Source organism: Mustela nivalis (genome assembly GCF_964662115.1).
Source record: "Mustela nivalis genome assembly, chromosome: 4".
Classification (NCBI taxonomy): Eukaryota; Metazoa; Chordata; class Mammalia; order Carnivora; family Mustelidae; genus Mustela; species Mustela nivalis.
The window spans coordinates 23,237,200-23,255,456 of NC_139023.1; the positions used below are offsets into that span (position 1 = coordinate 23,237,200).

The following is an 18,257-nucleotide window of genomic DNA, read 5'->3' on the forward strand; positions in this document are numbered from 1 at the left end:
TTTTATTTTAGACTTTACCAACATTAGTGGTGTTATTTTTAGCTGTCTTTTAGCTTTTTACTTTCTAAAGATGTGCTTTAGTTTACAGACTCAGAAACTGAGCATATGAATTAAAAAGAGCTATCCCAAAACATTTTAGCAGGAGAGCCAAACATCCTTTTCCCCTGGCTCCTTGTTTTCACTATACTTATTCTGCTCCATTTGGGTACACGATTCACTTATTTCAAACTAATTTTTCTATTTCTAATTTGTACCATTTTTCCCCCCCAAAACACAAATTCTGCTCCATTTGGATACACGATTCACTTATTTCAAACTAATTTTTCTATTTCTAATTTGTACCATTTTTCCCCCCCCAAAACACAAAAATGCTATTCTTCTGCACTGAACTATTCTGCAGTATTTCAGAGGCTGGGGGAGGTGACCCCAAGACAGTTTCTGATTGGCTACTTTTTTCCTATCCCTTTGTGTCAAGAACCTCCCCAAATCCCCAACCTCAGCCAACTGCCTTCGCTGGCCTGATTAATAGGAATGGTTCTGTCTTTTGAACAAGAGCAGTGGAAGATAAGGCATCTGGTAATGTGCTTATGGAGAGAGACGGCAGTAATCACAGTATAAAGGCTTAGGTGCCGAGGAAGTAAAAACTGCGCATCCCTGGTCTTCTCAATCCACTATATATCAGTCACTTACAGATTATAAAAAGGTCTTACCCCATCCAGCACCTGCAGCTCTCTGGACAACCTTTCTGCAAAGGCCTCAGCATTAGAGATTGCACATTCACAGCCTTCCATCATTATTTCAATATCCTGCTCTTCTCTTGCATTTAACTCTTGGTATACATCTACTACCTCTTCGTCACCTCCTGTCACACTCTGATTTTCTCCACTTGGAACAGACTCTTAAAGAGGGTAAAAATTAAAAATAAAGTAGTAAAAAAGGAGGAAGGACAACAACATGGTATTTATAGTCAGTTATAAGCACAGGTCACATTTAGTGGCTGGAAAATAGGAAAGAATGATTCAGAATATTAAAAAAACCTTATTTTTATGAAAAACTGCATATGTTAATGTAATTTTTACTATAACATTTACTTTAACACAAAGCATGCAGTCTAATTCACTCACTTTTAAGTGTTAAAATAGGCTTTATAACAATTCCCCAAAACATACTTAAACTATGAAAACAAATACAAAACCAGAAACAAACTATGTGGGAATAGCCTAATCTTTTTTTCCTATCTGAGGTGGTTGTTAGTCTAACAAAACAATGACTATGAATTTATGGCACATAAAAAATAATATGCTTTCCTTCTTTTCCCCCGGTAACATTTTTCTTCTGTTCTTTTTTGTCCTGGTTATGCTTTTTTCTCCGAATAACTTTTAGTTGAAATGAAAAATGTATTCACAATTTATTTTGGGTATTAAAAATATTAGCTGAATTTCCCATTTCTTTGTTTAAAACACTTTCATATGCATTGATAAAATTTCTAAAGATCAGGTATAAAAGTTTTCTCAGTAAGTCTAGAGTAAACAAGAACAACAATAACATGGCTATTCAAAATTACAAATATTTAAATGGTCTTCATGCTTCTTACAAAAGACCAAGAGGTCAAATGTAAGGTTTCTGGATAAATGTTTCAATTCAATTTTTTTTTTCAATTCAATTTTTTGAGAAAATATACTTAGCTTGTGGGATTTTTATAAAGTGTGAGGTTAGGAGAGGTAATGTGAAAAAAAAATTTTTTTTATCCCCTAAGTAAAACTCTAAATAAAGTTATTGATTTTCATAAACTTATTGGGACACAATTTAAATCACAATCTTTGGACACTTTAAACATTCATTATTTTGTATGCAAATGAAACATTTACACGCTGCATGACTTGACATAGGTTAATTTGTTCTAGGAAAAAACCAACTAACTCAAAGTTAGTAAATCACTCAAAGTGATTTACTCTTAAGAATGATTATTAGGCAGATTTAGGTAATATCCCAGAATAAAAAAGGAGGGGAATAAAACTCTTGGTACAGGCAGTTACAGATTACAGTATATGAATAGTTCTTTAGACAGGTATCACCTAGTTCCCTGTCCTTTGAACGAGTCTATTTTAACTCACTATGGAAATGTCAAATTGTCACATCTGACAGTTTATTAGCCACTAGGGGGCAGGGACTGCTCAAACTATACAGCTCCTTATACAAGCAGATATTTAAAATAAATAAATATTTTAAATGACCATAACTGCTTCAGAAGTATTTTCTCTTCCATGAAACAGTCCTTTGAAAGTCAATAATGAATCCTATCATTAATTTTATTACTATATGGATTTTGTGGTAATAAACCTGTCCCTATGCACAATTTCATAAAATATGCAACCAACAGTACATAACAATGGCAAGTAATAAAAAATATATGGAATAGAATAAAAAGAAAAGGTGTTACGCACCTTCTGTAACTTTAGGCAGTTCTGGAGAGTAAAAAGGTATGAAAAAAGCAGAGGAAAGTAAGCAAAGAATATTAGCTGGGTAGAAAAGTATACAGGTTTAAAATTTTTTAAATACTACCCATATTTCATTTGAACTTCTGGTACAATCAAAGTTTAAAAGACAATGTCCAAATCAAGTACAAGATGGAAAGATCCTCAGAAACTAAATTTCCAAAGTTAATTCTCTTATTCTTTTTCTGACAATAACTAAAAATACATTTATTTTCCTATTTTTTCCTTTCTTTTAAGAAACAGCACCAACTAGTCCTTGGAGAAATCTGGGAAATAGATCACTTCCTGAGTATTATTTTTAGTTCAGCTCTGACTCATGCATTTAGTCTAGTTATTTTCACTCAAGGCCCCAAAACTTTACCCAGACACTCCCTCATAATAGATTAGTCATAAAACACTGTTAGAAAGGACGAGATTGAAATAATTAAACAAAACAAAACAAAACAAAACACAACACACGAGATATCTGTTCAAGCTGGCTTTTAAGGATTCAAGTCAAAGATTTCTTTTTTAAAATCTGGTTATAAGAATGAAAAAGAAAAAGCCAAACAAAAACCTGACACTACTTCGACTGCTAACAAAAATCCTCCTTTAAAAACCTTAAAAGCCTTCTGCTGAGAAACCCTACTTACTAGCGTAAACATTCAATTGTCACCAATAAAAACCACTAAAGATGCCACTGTTCGCATTCACACTTATGTCTTAAAAGCAGATGGTGACAATTTCTTACTTATTTTCTAACATCACCCAAAACTTAGACACATTTATTGTTTTTTCTAAATGGGAATCAACTGCTATGATTTCAAAATCCATTAAAACATTAACACAAATTTACAGACATTAAGAAAACTATTCTCTGGACTTCTCTAAACCAAAGCAACAGTTATTGATTTATGGAAAATGATATTAATAGTGAGATCCTTAAGGATCTTCACAGTACACCTAAAATTGGTCTGAACTTATAACTTTTATAAACATGAAAATGCCCACATTTTTTGCTTTAGGCCTTAAAAAATTAAATGTCTTTTTTTTTAAGCTAGACATTTCATTCTAAAAACAGCAACTCTTTTTATTGATTATGGTAATATTTCTTAATGAGGTAAACCAGATAACATTTCTTAATGAGGGAAAACCCAGGTATTTTCCCATGACTCAATGAAATGTATTGGTTTAAAACACATCGTAGGCAATAAATAACATCTGGAAATACACAATATTTAAAGACAGAATGGCAATCATTCCCTCAAAAAAGTAAATAAATAAAATAAAAGCCGTTCAAAACAAATTAAACCACTATTCAAGGCATGAAAAATTACCATAAATTTCTTTAAGGTCATTCCCTCAATATATACAATTGACAAGACACTGGGGTCTAATGTTGGTGAGATGGCGACCCCAAGGGCTACACAAGGGCTTCACTGGGGAAGTAGCACGGGGCCTAACAGATGGGAACTGCCTCTGCCAGTTTCAAGCATCAAACCTGAAACCAATAACGAGCTTACTAATTACTAAGTATTGGGAAGGAATACTGTATTTCAGGGAAATATCCACAGGCAAACAGGAAAGGAGCAAGTAAAACAGAATAGAGAAAGGACAGAGGCAAGTGGCTGAGTAAATAGTTTGAAGCATCTGAAACACCATTTTTATAGGTCAAAATGTTTGAATATTGGCTATTTCAGATGTTTTAACTGAACAGAACGAAGCTCCTATTTTAAAATGCTAATATACAAATTAGGACAAATCTAAGTTTTCTTACTAATATATATTATTTGGAATAATCTGGTTTTTTTATTAATAAAGAGGAGCAACAACTCTTTTCTTCTGCATACTAGCTGTTATTTCAACTGCTTTCTTTGAGATAAAGAATACAACACAAATTGTATCCACAAGGCATACAGAATCATTTTCTTACAATGTTTATGTCTTTATGAAAGAAATTTTAAAGAAATAACATTTCATTGTGAATTTTTAATAAATAAGTTTTCATCTTATAATACAAAATAATTCATAGTAACATCCCTGAAGATATACTGATCAAAAATATCCTATTTAACTTCATGTCTAAGGATTTTATCCTAATAAGAGAATAAGATAGTAATAAGCTAATATTTGTTGAGTATTTATTATACACCTGGCACTATTCTCATCACTGCCATATATAAAATAATTTAATCCTCACAACAATCCTATGGAGTGGATACTACTAATTATCACTATTTCTGAGATAAACAAAACTGGAACATAGAATAATCCAAGGTCACATGACTGGGAAGTGACAAAGCCAGGATCTGAAACCAAGCAGTGTGACTCGAGTTATGTTCTTAACCACTACACTTACACTCTGCACAAAAATACAACTACAAGAATATTCATGTCAAAATTATTTAAAATAAGCAAAGACTGGAAATTTAAAAATAAATGATTAGTTAAATATAGTAAGATATATTCATATAATGGAAAACTATGGTACTACTAACAATAATATTGGGTTAAGTATTTAATAACATGAAAAATGTTCATTATAAGAAAAATGCTCATTATAGGAAAAAGTAAGTTAGAAAACAGAATGTGAATTTTAAAAAAGTTTTTAAATATGCATAGAAAAAAGACTGGAAGAACATCTAACAAAACATCAACAGCAGTTATCTGAAGATTAAGTTTATAAGTGATTTTTATTTATTTAGTTTAATGTATCAATTTCTATAATGAGCAAGTATCATTTCTGCAACAAGAAAAATTATCTTTCAACTCCTTTGCAATTTAAGGTAAATCAGTAAGCTAATCATTTTGAGTAATGTCAAATTACATATTCACTTATAGACACACTAATTTCACATAAGCATTTTTATTTAACTTTACCTTCCAAGAGCTGTGAGCTAACATTGACAAAATCGATTTTCTTCCGGAGATATCGCTGATTCAATTTCCAAATGCATGAAATAAATGCATTCTTTTCAGCAGTGCTGCTGGCAACCCACTTATATATTTTTTCAAAATGTAAATCAAATTCAGGATTTTCCTGAAATAAAAATATACAAAAGATATTGTTTCGGATCAGATCCCTTTTGCATTATTATAAAGTCTATATTCCAATAAAATGAAGTAGTTCTTTAAAAAAAAAATCACCATTAAACATCAGCTAAGTGACTTACAGAGAACAGTTCAGAGAATCAATTTATAGGAAAAACTTTACCTCCCAAAAGAAGCTGGATTAAAAAAAAAACAACACAGTGTTTCGGTATTTTCCTTCCTATGCCCCTTAGGTATATGAGTGGAAGTATAAGATGTCTAGGTAAAAGCCTTGTGGCCCAGCTTCCTGGTCTGTAAGATGACAATGGTCTCCAGTTTTGACATGGACCTATTTTTTCTTTTTAAACTGCCTCTGGGGTTTTAGAGCTATACCTCTTCTTTGATGATAATGTACGATTATTCATAACTGTGATCTGACACTAACTCCTTCGTAAAGAATATGTCTTCTAATTATAACATATGAGAAAGAAATACATTCTACACCCTGGTGTGGTTCCCAAGAACAAAAGAGGTGAAAGCAGGGACTGATTCTGTCTTCAATTCTGCAAACAGAGAAAGATCAAAGATGCCTCAAAAATTAAAAAATGCTGGCTAGCCTGGAAGTTCTTTCAAACAACCAAGAAGCTCAACCTGTGGGAGAAGGGCAGTCTGCTCCCTGTCTCTTCAGCCAGCTTGCAGCAGTGATTTCGTACCAGGCTAATATTTCCCCCCGAATGCAGAATCACTTGATTGCTATCTAAAACACGAAACCATACGGATGTATGCTCTTCTTCACATTTGAGGAATTAAAAATAGATTAATGTCCTACGGAAGGCTACTAGTATATCCGATTCATTCAAAGTGTCATTTGGGGCAGGGGAGTAAATAGTCGCCTCCAGGGTAAAGGAGATGATATCAGACTCACTGTGAAGAGTGGGGATAATTTAGGGATCAGGACTTGACCTGGTACAACAATCACATAAAGGCAGCATGGAACTAGTAATTAGCTCAATAAGCAGAACTGATGTATCAGAAGATTAAAAATCTGCATTTCCAATAAAAAGGTAATTGTATTACTTATAAAAAAATCTAAGAGTATTGGCAACGAATCTAAAACTTGATGGGAAATGATAATTCTCCTGGGAATACTTCCCATAACGCCATAAAAGAAGCTGAGTGCTCCAGTGGCAACACTCACACAGATCAATGTGTGACACGAAATGGCTAATGTTAGGCTATGTATAAAAATTTTATGTTTTATATCCATATATAGGGTGCACACGCCAAGGTGCCTACATAAAATGAAAAAAACAACAATATCCATTAAGAAAGCCAGGAATAGAAGGCATCAGCTATGAGAAAGCATGCAGATAAGCATCAGCAATGTTAGTGAATTATGCAAGTCAGTGAGCTTATCAAGTGCAAAACTATTGAAGAAAAAAGCCTCTTTAATAAAGACACATTTCTAAAAAGCTCTAACTGTATTTTCTCTTAAATAGAAACCTAGCAAAAAAGTCTCTACTCTTGCTCTTTTCCCATGGTAACAGAGTATATTAAATAAGTTACACAAGTGTTTTGGGTATCCCTAAGGGATAAAGCTGCAACCCAGTGTGCCTAAAAAACTTCTAGAAAGGCATTCACCACCTTTGTTAGAAATCTGAATTGTGAATTGCGTAGTCATGCAAAGCTCTCCTAAGTTGTTTTTGCTTCATTTAAAAAGTATTTCACACTCAACTCAACAGCCTGTCATTTCATTCAGCCTTTAGTTCCTCAGAGGTCTGTACCAGGATAAGGGTGAAATGAGACTTTTATCTTATTGGATTATTCTACAAAGGTAGCTTCTACTTCTTTGTGTCTTTGAAGTGAATGTGTGAGACTTGAAGGGTTAAGTCAAAGGACATCTGCAGTTACATTTATGTAAGCCTTACTATCCGGCCCATCACAAGTGGGTGTGATGCAAAACATTCCTGCAGAAGGAAGATGAAGGGCAGAGTGAGAGAGGCTGAGGGGGAAGGAGCACCTCATTTCACCGGAGGAGCGGAGCGCTACTTAATCTCTCTGAAAAAAGGGTATTGCTGTGAAAAGTGGACTTGTCACAAATAAACATGGTCCTTTAACACGATTATTACATTATTCAATTTTCTTAAAGTTTGAGTGTGGCTTCAGGGAAAAGTATAGGTATTTACATTCTTGTATCTTACTCTTTAAGTTCCTTAAAATAAGGGTGTGTAACTCACCATCACTTCCTTTACTTGAGCCACAACTTTGAAACCATGGCCTCAAAGGCCAGCCTGGTTGCCTCTGCTGCTGATTCTACATTAAGTTGTGAAGACAAACTAAGGAAGACTCACTTTGGTTATAGCGTTACACATGATGTTGAACTAGGTTTTACCAGAAGAATGAAGGCTTTTAAAAAAAAACTACTCACAACACTTTACAAATGTGTACTAATATATGGATTTTATATTAAATATACCTAACCTAAATACCAAAATATATAGTTATTTTGCTCCAGTGTACCTAAGTTGTGCACAAACATAACTATAGCTCAAAAAAAAAAAAAAAAAGCAAAAACATGAAACCACATGCATAGATTTATTTTAGTAGTGTGAGACTGAAGAGTGGGAGAATGGAAGGTTTAATAATACACTTTAGACTAATTCTTGGTGAGTTGGTAGAGGAGAAGGTTATAAAACAAGAAGCTGAGATCATCTTAGAAGACAGAGTACTACATTAGAAAATGAAAGACACTTTCTGAACACAGGTCAAAGCACTAAGAAAAACATACTTTAATAGCATCCTTGGCATCTACCACAGCAAGGTCTCGAAGGGCCCAAGCAATCTGCCTTTTGTAGAAATCTCCTTTATCAGATTTCTTGACTTTGACCATCTTCACCTGCACAGGGCGTTCAGTTGTCACTGTTGAATAAAACATACTTTCATCAGAAATATTCTTATTCTTCACTCATTCATCCACTCATTGCAAATACAGCTGTCAGGTGCCTGTACACGGTACTAGAACAGGAGTGGTACTTCCTGATACATGCCACGACTGAGGAATGCACAGAGCATCAAAGGGAACATCTAAATCAGACAAAAGGGTCAGAGGCAGATTCCTTGAGAAGCAAAGCTTCAGACCAGTTTTGAAAGAACAGTATGAGCCCTAAAGAATGACTGACCTAAGTGAAGCCAAGGGGCTTGAAAGAGCCTAACACCATTTCAGAACAGTGCTAAGTGGTTCAATATGGATTGTTTACACAATAAAGTGAATGGAAATGAAGTTACAAAAAAAGGTAAAAGTTCAGATCACCAAGGGTCTTCATCTGAGGTTGTGGAGTGCTCTTAGAGGACTTTAATCAGGGAAATGAACTGCTCTAATTTGTTTCTAAAAACTACTGTCAGCAAATGGATGGATAGGAGTGAATGCCAGTACATCTAAAAATTTACATGAAGTGGTTGAATCTCTAAGAAATGTAACTTACCAAAACTGACTTAAGAACAGAAAGTACAGAAAATCTTTTGTATTAAAGACACTGCATTAGTAAGAGAAAAATCTCTTTCCCCAAAACCTAGTCCAACACAGGTTTACTGGTATCTTTTGCCAAGTTTTCCAAGGAAACATTCCAAACATACATAACTATTGCACTGTACAGAAAACAAGGGAACACTCCCAACTTACTTTATTGCTTTGGATGTAAGGACAAAGACAGTGTATAAAAGAAAATTGCAGGACCGTGTCATTAATGAACTTGGGTGAAAAATCTTACAACTACAAATATACAAATAACTACAAACAAATTCTGCACTGGCAAACTTAATCCAAGAGCATATACAAAAGGTAGTATTTCATTTCAACAATTCTGAGATGTACACTTTTTTCCACAGTTTAATATTTCTGAAATCAGAGTATGTCTTAACAACTGATGTGATATCACAGCACTTTTTAAATGGTACATAAAATATGATATAATTGATGGTATCTGGTACATCATGACTGAGTTATGTCATTCTAAGAATTCGATTTATCATTTGAAAACCCAAATACAATTACTCACCACACTAATAAATTAAAGAAGTATATGATAATCTCAAAGATTTGAAAAAGCATTTGATAAAATTGAACATCCTTTCAATGATAAAAACCCCAAAAGAAAAAAAAGTCAAGAACAGAAGGGAGCTTCCTTTATACTGTAAAAACCCCAATAGCAATTATACTAAAAGGTAAAGCCATTCCTTTTGAGATCAACACTGTATTGATGGTCCTAACCAGCACACTAAAGCAACAGAAATAAATAAAAAATATAAAGACTACTGGGGCGCCTGGGTGGCTTAGTGGGTTAAAACTTCTGCCTTCAGCTCAGGTCATGATCCCAGGGTCCTGGGATTGAGCCCCACATCGGGCTCTCTGCTCAGCAGGTCCCCCCCCCCCCCTCTGCCTGCCTCTCTGCCTACTTGTGATCTCTCCCTGTCAAATACATAAATAAAATCTTTTTAAAAAAATATAAAGACTATAAAGGAAGGAAGACAATATCACTACTTAGAGTCTGTGGGCAAATAATCAGAATTAATAAGAAAGTTTAGCAAGATTAATGCAGAAATCCATATTAAAAAACAACTGTATTTCCAGATTCTAATAAATGATTTTTAAAATATATTAATGTTCAATAAATTAAAAGCTTCTGCTCTGCAAAAGACAACATCAAGAGAATTAGAAGACAAGCGAGACTGTAAGAAAATATTTGCCAAAGACACATCTAATGAAGAAATGTTATCCAAAATATACAAAGGACTCTTTATTTTTTATTATTTTTTTAAAGATTTATTTGAGAGAGAGCACCTGCACACATGGTAGGGGAGGGGAAGAGGAAGAGGAAGAGGAAGAGAGAGTCTTCAGCAGACTCAATGCTGAGTGCAGAGCTGACATGGGCTCCATCTCACAACCCTAAGATTGCAACCTGAGCTAAAACTGAGTTGGACGGTTAATGGACTGTACCACCCAGATGCCCCTATACGTAGGACTCTTAAAACTCAACAATAAGAAAACAAAAAAACCTGATTAAAAAATGGCCAAAGACCTTAAAAGATTTTTCCCCAAAGAAGGGATATGGAAAAAAAATCAGCATATGAACAAATACTCAACACCATGTTTTATCAAGGCAATGAAAATTAAAACGAGATGCCCCTATACACCTATTAGTACAGTGAAATTCCAGAACATGACAACACCAAACACTGCCAAAAATGTGGAGCAACAAGAACTCTCAAACATTGCTGGCTACAAAATGATACAGCCATTTTGGTAGAAAGTTTGGTGATTTCTTACAAAACTAAAGATACTCTCACCATATGATCCAGCAATCGCAGTCCTTGGTATTTACCCAAAGGAGCTGAAAACTATATATGTCCATGCAAAAATCCACACATGGGTGGTTATAGCAGCTTTATTCATAACTGTCCAACTGACAGTTGAGATATCCTTCCATTGGTGAGTGGATAAACTGTGGTACACCCAGGCATGGAATATTATTCAATGCTAAAAAGAAATGAGCTATCAAGCCATAAAAAGGCATGCAGGAAATGTAAATGTATACTACTAAGTGAAAGAAGCCACACAGAGCAGGCTACATATTGTATGATTTCAACGATATGATATCCTGGAAAAGGCAAAACCATGCAAACAGTAAGAACAGTGGTTGAAAGGGTAGGGGTTGTGGGAGAGATGAAAAGGCAGAACACACAGGATTTTTAGGGCAGTGAAAATACTCTGTATGACACTACAATGGTAGATATATTTCATCATACATTTGTCCAAACCCATACAATGAACACCACCAAGAGTAAACCCTAAGATAAACTATGGGCTTTGGATGATTACAACATGTCAGTGTAAGTTCATTCTTGCTAACTGTTGTCATTGTTGCCAGTGGTACTGAAAATTCTTGCCTGTATACATGAGGGCACATGGACAAACACGTTCACAGAAGTGTTGTCTGATAAAGGGGGAGGCTACACATATGTAAGGTAGGGGATATTTGTGCACTTCCTTCCTCAATTTTGTTGTAAACCTAAAACTGCTCTAAGAAATTAAGGTCTTGGATGCCTGGGTGGCTCAGTTGGGTTAAGTGTCTGCCTTTGGCTCAGGTCATGATCCCAGGGTCCTGGGATTGAGTCCCACCTCGGGCTCCTTGCTCAGCTGGGAGCCTGCTTCTCCCTCTGCCTGCTCTGCCTGCTGCTCCCCCTGGTTGTGTGCACGCTCTCTCTCTCTCAACAAATAAATAAATAAATAAATCTTAAAAAGTAATTAAAGTCTTAAAGATATATTAGTGCTAATAACTTTTTATGATAGTATCAAAAAATCTAGGAATAAAACAATGTGCAAAATTATTGAAAGCCTTTAAAACTGTAAAACCTATTTTTAAATTTTTATTTTATTTTAAAGTATTTTGTTTCTAAAGATTTTCTTTACTTATTTGACAGACAGAGATCACAAATAGGTAGATAGGCAGGCAGAGAGAGAGGAGGAAGCAGGCTCCCCACTGAGCAGAGCCCTAATTGGGGCTCAATCATGACCTGAGCCGAAGGCAGAGGCTTTAACCCAATGAGCCACCTAGGCACTCCAAAACTGTAAAACTTACTGAAAGGCATTAAAGACGACCAAGGTAAATGGAGAACTATACCATGTCCATGGACAAGAAGACTCAATATAATGAAAATACAAGTTCTCTTTGAACTAAAAACATATTTAAAACAATTCCAATTAAAATCCAAAGAAAATCTGCCAGTTGCCAAGTGGATTCTAAAATTTAGGTAGAAGAATGAAGAATCAAAACAAGACATAATAAAAACCAGATACAGGAGAGAACCAAGAAATAGGCACACTCATATTTATCACTACAAACATGGAAACAGGTAAATTAAATATCAGAATGTGAATGGCAAAATTATAAAACTTTAAGAACACAGTATAGGAGAATACTTTTGCTACTCTAGGGAAGTTTATCTTTTTTTTTTTTTTTAAATTTGGCTCCACACCCAGCATGGAGCCCAATGTGGGGCTTGAACTCACGACCCTGAGGTCAAGACCTGCGCTGAGATCAAGAGTCAAATGCTCAGCCAACCAAGAGGTGCCCTTCTAGGGAACATATCCTAAATAAGATAAAAAGGTGGAAGCCATAAAGGACCAGACTGATTAATGAGATCTCATTAGAATTAGGAATTTCATTAAAAAGTATCAAAAACCTAATACACAAGCCACATACTGGGATACATATAACCAACACAGGATTAGTAAATATATAGAACTTGTACAAATCAGTAAAAGGACAACCAACACAATAGAGAAATGAGCAGTAGGCTTTAAGACAAATTTCTAAGACAAGGACAATAAAGTCATGAAAAGATGCTTAATTTCATCATTAATAGGGCAATGAAATTTAAAACCACAATGAGTACCATTTTACATACTATTTCCACCAGATTGGAATCAATTAATCCTGTCAAAACCAAGTGTCAAAACCAACTTTTCACTAGGATGTAGAGAAAGAACTCTAAACACACACTGCTTGTGGACTTGAAAACCAGTCTAATTACTTTTGAAAATAGTTTGGTATTAGAGTAATGTTGAACACTTACATGCCTATGACCCAGCAATTTTACATTTAGTATCAACCCTAGAAAATTCTTGCCTGTATACATGAGGGCACATGGACAAACACGTTCACAGAAGTGTTGTCTGAACAGTAAAACCTGAAAATAAATCTAATGTTCTTCATTAGTGGGATGCGTAAGTAAACTGCTACTCTCACAGGGTAGAACACTCCATAGGAGTGAAAATGAAAGAATTATTGCTATATGAAGAAACAGAAATTACACTCATGAATATGAACATAACGTTGAGCGGAAAGTGTCAGAAAAGGATACATGCACTATGATTCAATTCATGTAAATTTCAAAGACAGGCAAAACTAAACAATATGTTATTTGAGACTATAAACAAATATAGTAAAATGGTAAAGAAAAGCAAGGAAAGATTGAACCCAAATTCAGGATACTAGTTACCTCTTAATGAGTGAGGGAAGAGAATGGGATTAGGGAAGAGCGCACAGGACCCTTCAAAGGTAATGGTAATATTCTATTTACACTGGTTGGTAAGCACATGAGTGTTCCCTGTATGATTAGTCTTTGCATCTTATATATATGATATAGATTCTGTTGTATCTACTCAATATTTAATTAAAGACAATTTTAAAAATGAATTTGTTGGCCCAACAGTTTTTCCAATTATAGAGACAATGAGAATATATATATTTTTAAAGATTTGATTTTATTTTGTCAGAGGGAGAGCACAAGCAGGGGGAGTGACAGGCAGAGGGAGAAGCAGGCTCCCTGCTGAGTATGGAGCCCAATGCAGGACTCGATCCCAGAACCCTCGGATCAGACCTGAGCTGAAGGCAGATGCTTAACCGACAGAGCCATCCAGACATCCTGAGACAATGAGAATATTAAAAACAAGGGGGAAAGTACCCTGGGTAATAAAACAATAAAAGAATGCCAAACAAGAGCTTTTTCTTACTAAATACCCACCTGTGGCACACAAAAAGCAGTTCTTTTTCTTTTTTCCTGCTTTGCAGACATTGACAATACTCAGCAGGCGTTCATCATTTGGTGTAAAAATGTCTCTCTGTAACGCATGCTTGATTGCTGTCATTTTTAATCAGCTGAAAAAAATTGAGAGTATTGATATTAAGCTCATTCTCAAAATCATTCTATCTCATATTGTTCTATTTATGATTTAAAAAATTATGGCTAGGATGATTTCATACATCAACATACCAACATCATAAAAATAAAAAGTCGTTATGATTGGAAAAGAAATTAGAGAACCAGCATTATCAAATTTTATAATCTTTGGAGTACTACCCAACTATGATTAAAAAAAAAACCTATGCTCAACCTTAAAATATAAATTTCCTATATTAGGAGCTCTTACAACTCAACAATAAAAAAACAAATAATTAAAAACTGAACAAAGGATCTGATTAGACATTTCTTTAAAGAAAATATACAAATGGCCAATAAGCACATGAAAAGATGCTCATGCAAACCAAAACCAAATGTGCTAACTACCACTTTACACCCCCTAGAATGGCTAAAATAAAAAGACAAGTGTTGGTAAAGATGTGGAGAAAAAGAACTTTTTCATAATTGTTGGTGATTGTAAAATGTAAAATGGTGCAGCCACTTTGGAAAAACTGTTTGGCAGTTCCTCAAAAGGTTAAATATGAAATTACCATATGACCCATCAATTCCATTCCTAGGTATATACTCAAGCGAACTGAAAATATATGTCCACACAAAAACTTGTACATGAATGTTCCTAGCGGCCTTACTCCCAATAGCCAAAAAGTAGAAACAACTCAGATATCCCCTAATTAATGAACTGATACAACAAAATGAAGTATATCTACACAGTGAAATATTATTTGGCCATAAAAAGGGAACGAAGTACTGATATATGCTATAATATTGATGAAACTTGAAAACCTTATGCAAAGTGAAAGAAGCCAGTTAAAAGACCACATATTTTATGATTCTGCTTACATGAAATGTCCAGACCAGACAAATCCATAAAGACAAAATGATCTGTGGTTGCCAGGGTTAAGGAGCAAGAAGGACTGGTAATGGGTATGGGGTTTCTTTTGGGGTGATGAAAATGTCCTTGAATTAGACAGTAGTAATGGTTATGTAACTTTGTAAATACAATAAAGACTACTGAATTATATACTTGAGAGGGTCAATTTTATAGCATATGAATTATATCTCAATAAAACTATTATAAAGAAAAAGGTTTCCACATACTCCTTTTTCTCACTAAATTCAATGCCTTTTTTCAAATATCAACTTAGGTTAAATATGTTTAAAAATCTCTTTTCAACTTTATTTTTAAATATATATATTTATGTGTATATACATATTACTATTTTCCAATGCAAATGTGTGCTATTTCATACATGTGAACTTGCTTAGGAAATTAACTCTGGATAATGGCCACTTTTTTTCTCCATCTCTGTGCCTGGTTCATGCAATTTCCTTTTCCTGGAATTCTCCCCCTCCCGCCCCCCCTACCCCAGGAAGTTCCAACTCATTCTTCAAGATCCCATTAAAATTTCAACTCTTCTGTGAGGTAGTGACACGCATACAAAGAATAATCATTTTATACTTCTCAAACATTTCACCTCTACTCTGCTAACATAACACAAACCCTGTTTTTTTTTTAAAGATTTTATTTATTTACTTGAGAGAGACAGTGAGAGAGAGCATGAATGAGGAGAAGGTCAGAGAGAGAAGCAGACTCCCCATGGAGCTGGAAGTCCGATGCGGGACTCTATCCCGGGACTCCAGGATCATGACCTGAGCCGAAGGCAGTCGTCCAACCAACTGAGCCACCCAGGCGTCCCACAAACCCTGTTTTCTAGTTAGTTGTATTCTTTCTCCCATTAAAAATAGCTCTTTGTAGGAAAGGGCTATATCTTCTTCATCTTCATATTCCTAGAACTTGGCAAAGACATAGCAGGCATTTCAAAATTAAGCAAAAATGATAGCACCAAATGACATGACGACAATAGTTTCCCTGATTTCCCTTTTCCAACTCTCACATCTGTAAGCGAATGTCTTGAGTTCAAAATCTGTCATATTTTATTCTCCTTTGTCAACAAGAAATCTACTGCCGCGTTCTGCGGATTTCCCCTCATCTACATACAGTTTACCCTTCCTTTCATTGCTACCACACTAACCCAGGCTCCCATGAACTATATCCATTTAACACTTCAGTATCTGGTTATCTCTCTGCAAGTTTCCACAATCCCCAAACCCTGTATAAACAAATAATATTAAAACATAGCTTTCATCACAACAAGCCCCTGCTCAACATTTTCCCAAGTTTCCCAAATACAGATCTGCCGGTCCAAGCCCTCTACTCAGCGCAGTCTTTGCATCTTTGCTTAGTGCTTTTCCATGCAGGGAATATCATCCATCCAAACCTTAATTACACTTCATGGTTTATGTGAATGGATTCATTAATGACTTTAATCCAAACTGATCTCTCCTCTCAATTGCTAGAGCACTTTCTGTATTTACTAAATCATCAAGCACTTGCTGTCCAATGGATTCATGAGACCATAAGCTTGTAGATCTCAAGAACGCTCTTGAAAGAAGAAAGAGAGAGGAGAAGGTGCTCCGGCATAGTTCCGTGTTCTTGCTTTGCAGGTACTCAGCAATGCCTCTTGAGGTAACCTGAACTGAATAGTAAAAACTGGTCAAATGAGTAACAGTGGCCAACCTTCACCACACAGTCCCTCTTTGGTCAAAAGCAACAATGAGTGCATGGGATGTGTAAAGCAAGAGGGGACTGATTATACCTCATAAAGGAGTTAGGCATGAGGGAAAGCACTATGCCACCCCTTTTCATTCAACAAATACGGATGCCTACTAAGTGCCAAGCACTGCTTGACGTTAGAGGTGGATATGACAGCCATGTTCAGGAAGACAAGAACATCGTGCCCCAGTGGCATTTACATCCTAAGGGTCGAGTCTTTAGAGTACTTTTGTGTAAGTCAGTGAATCCATCACTAGAGATCCTCGAATAAAACTATTTTCCCAGTTTAAGAATCCATGCCTGACCACGTTCCAGAAATAGTGAGCTACTGTTCTCTGTACTGGTTCCTGTTTCCTCAAAATCAGAGCTGGGCCATTCCACTGCGCGACAAAGAGCTGGCCAATCTGAGTGTCCGCGTGGGTCGGGCCCTGTGTGCTATCGAGGCAACCGAGCAAGTGAAGCATTGTCATCCAGAAGAGAAAACTGGGCACAGAGACCGGAGAATGCGCTTCAGGGATCTAGAAGAAAATGTGGATTTGGACAAAGAAGAAGGCAAGAAGGCACTGTCACGCCCTTTTCTCCTGGTCCGCGCCAAAGAGCGAATGATCAGGGCCATTTTGCACAAATGAAACCTGGTTCTTATGGGTGGAACAGGGAAGGGAGGTGTGGGAATTGTTCTCCCAGCCCCCAGGACAACGAGGAGTTGGCGGATGCTCCTAGCGGACTCTGCGCCTCACTCAGACACAGGGGCAAAGGATGGGAGGCCAGACCGCGGAGAGACAGGTCCCCGACCCTGGACGCGGAGCCAGCAGCGGGACTGAAGCGCCGCCTCAGACCCGGGCACCCCCTGTCTGCCAATCTGTCCACCGCCGCCGGAACTACCGGGCAGCCACGGCCCAAGGCTTACCGCAACGCCCGACCGAGCCCGGCCCGTGCCAAAGTGGGTCCTCCAAGAGAGAGACCGGACAGGGCCGCAACGGCCACCGCTACTAGCCTGAACCCGTCACCTGAGCCGTTCCGCCACCACTTCCCATTTCCGGACACGTGACAAACCCCACGCCGGAAGTCGGCCCCGTAGAAAAGGAAGAAGAGGCAGTGATGGGCGTGGCAAAGCGGTCCCGGTCCCGCTGGAGGGGCGTGTCAAAGACAGGCAAGGGGGGGGTCTCTGTCGCCCGGAGACAGCCTAGGCTCCCGGGAATTTGGTGTTGCGTGCTATTACTTTCTTTAGAAGAGTTATTTATTCAGATATTTCTCGCAATTTCATTTAGGAAGCTATCCGATTAACTGTTTTCTTTTTTTGTATATGTAAAGGTCTGTTAACCCGAGGTCCTTGCTACTTACAACATGAGTTTAAATTTCAGAATTTCTGAGGGGGAGGA

The 18,257-nt window shown here is 36.4% G+C and overlaps 1 protein-coding gene across 4 annotated transcripts in view; it reads right to left on the reverse strand.

Annotated features, from left to right (window-relative positions):
* The window catches only part of EXOC1 (exocyst complex component 1), a 60,190-nt gene extending 42,243 nt beyond the window's left edge, over positions 1 to 17,947 (reverse strand). The window contains exons 1-6 of one of the 4 annotated variants that reach the window (XM_082728654.1): positions 17,786 to 17,945; positions 14,088 to 14,221; positions 8,293 to 8,423; positions 5,355 to 5,514; positions 2,445 to 2,465; positions 711 to 898 (exon numbers count right to left, since the gene is read on the reverse strand). In XM_082728654.1, the coding sequence (XP_082584780.1) occupies positions 711 to 898; positions 2,445 to 2,465; positions 5,355 to 5,514; positions 8,293 to 8,423; positions 14,088 to 14,211 (624 nt within the window). In that variant the 5' untranslated portion in view covers positions 14,212 to 14,221; positions 17,786 to 17,945. Of the gene's footprint in view, positions 1 to 710; positions 899 to 2,444; positions 2,466 to 5,354; positions 5,515 to 8,292; positions 8,424 to 14,087; positions 14,222 to 17,785 lie in introns of all 4 variants that reach the window. The other 3 variants (XM_082728656.1, XM_082728655.1, XM_082728657.1) reach the window with 3 other exon arrangements.
* Positions 17,948 to 18,257: the final 310 nt, after the last annotated feature.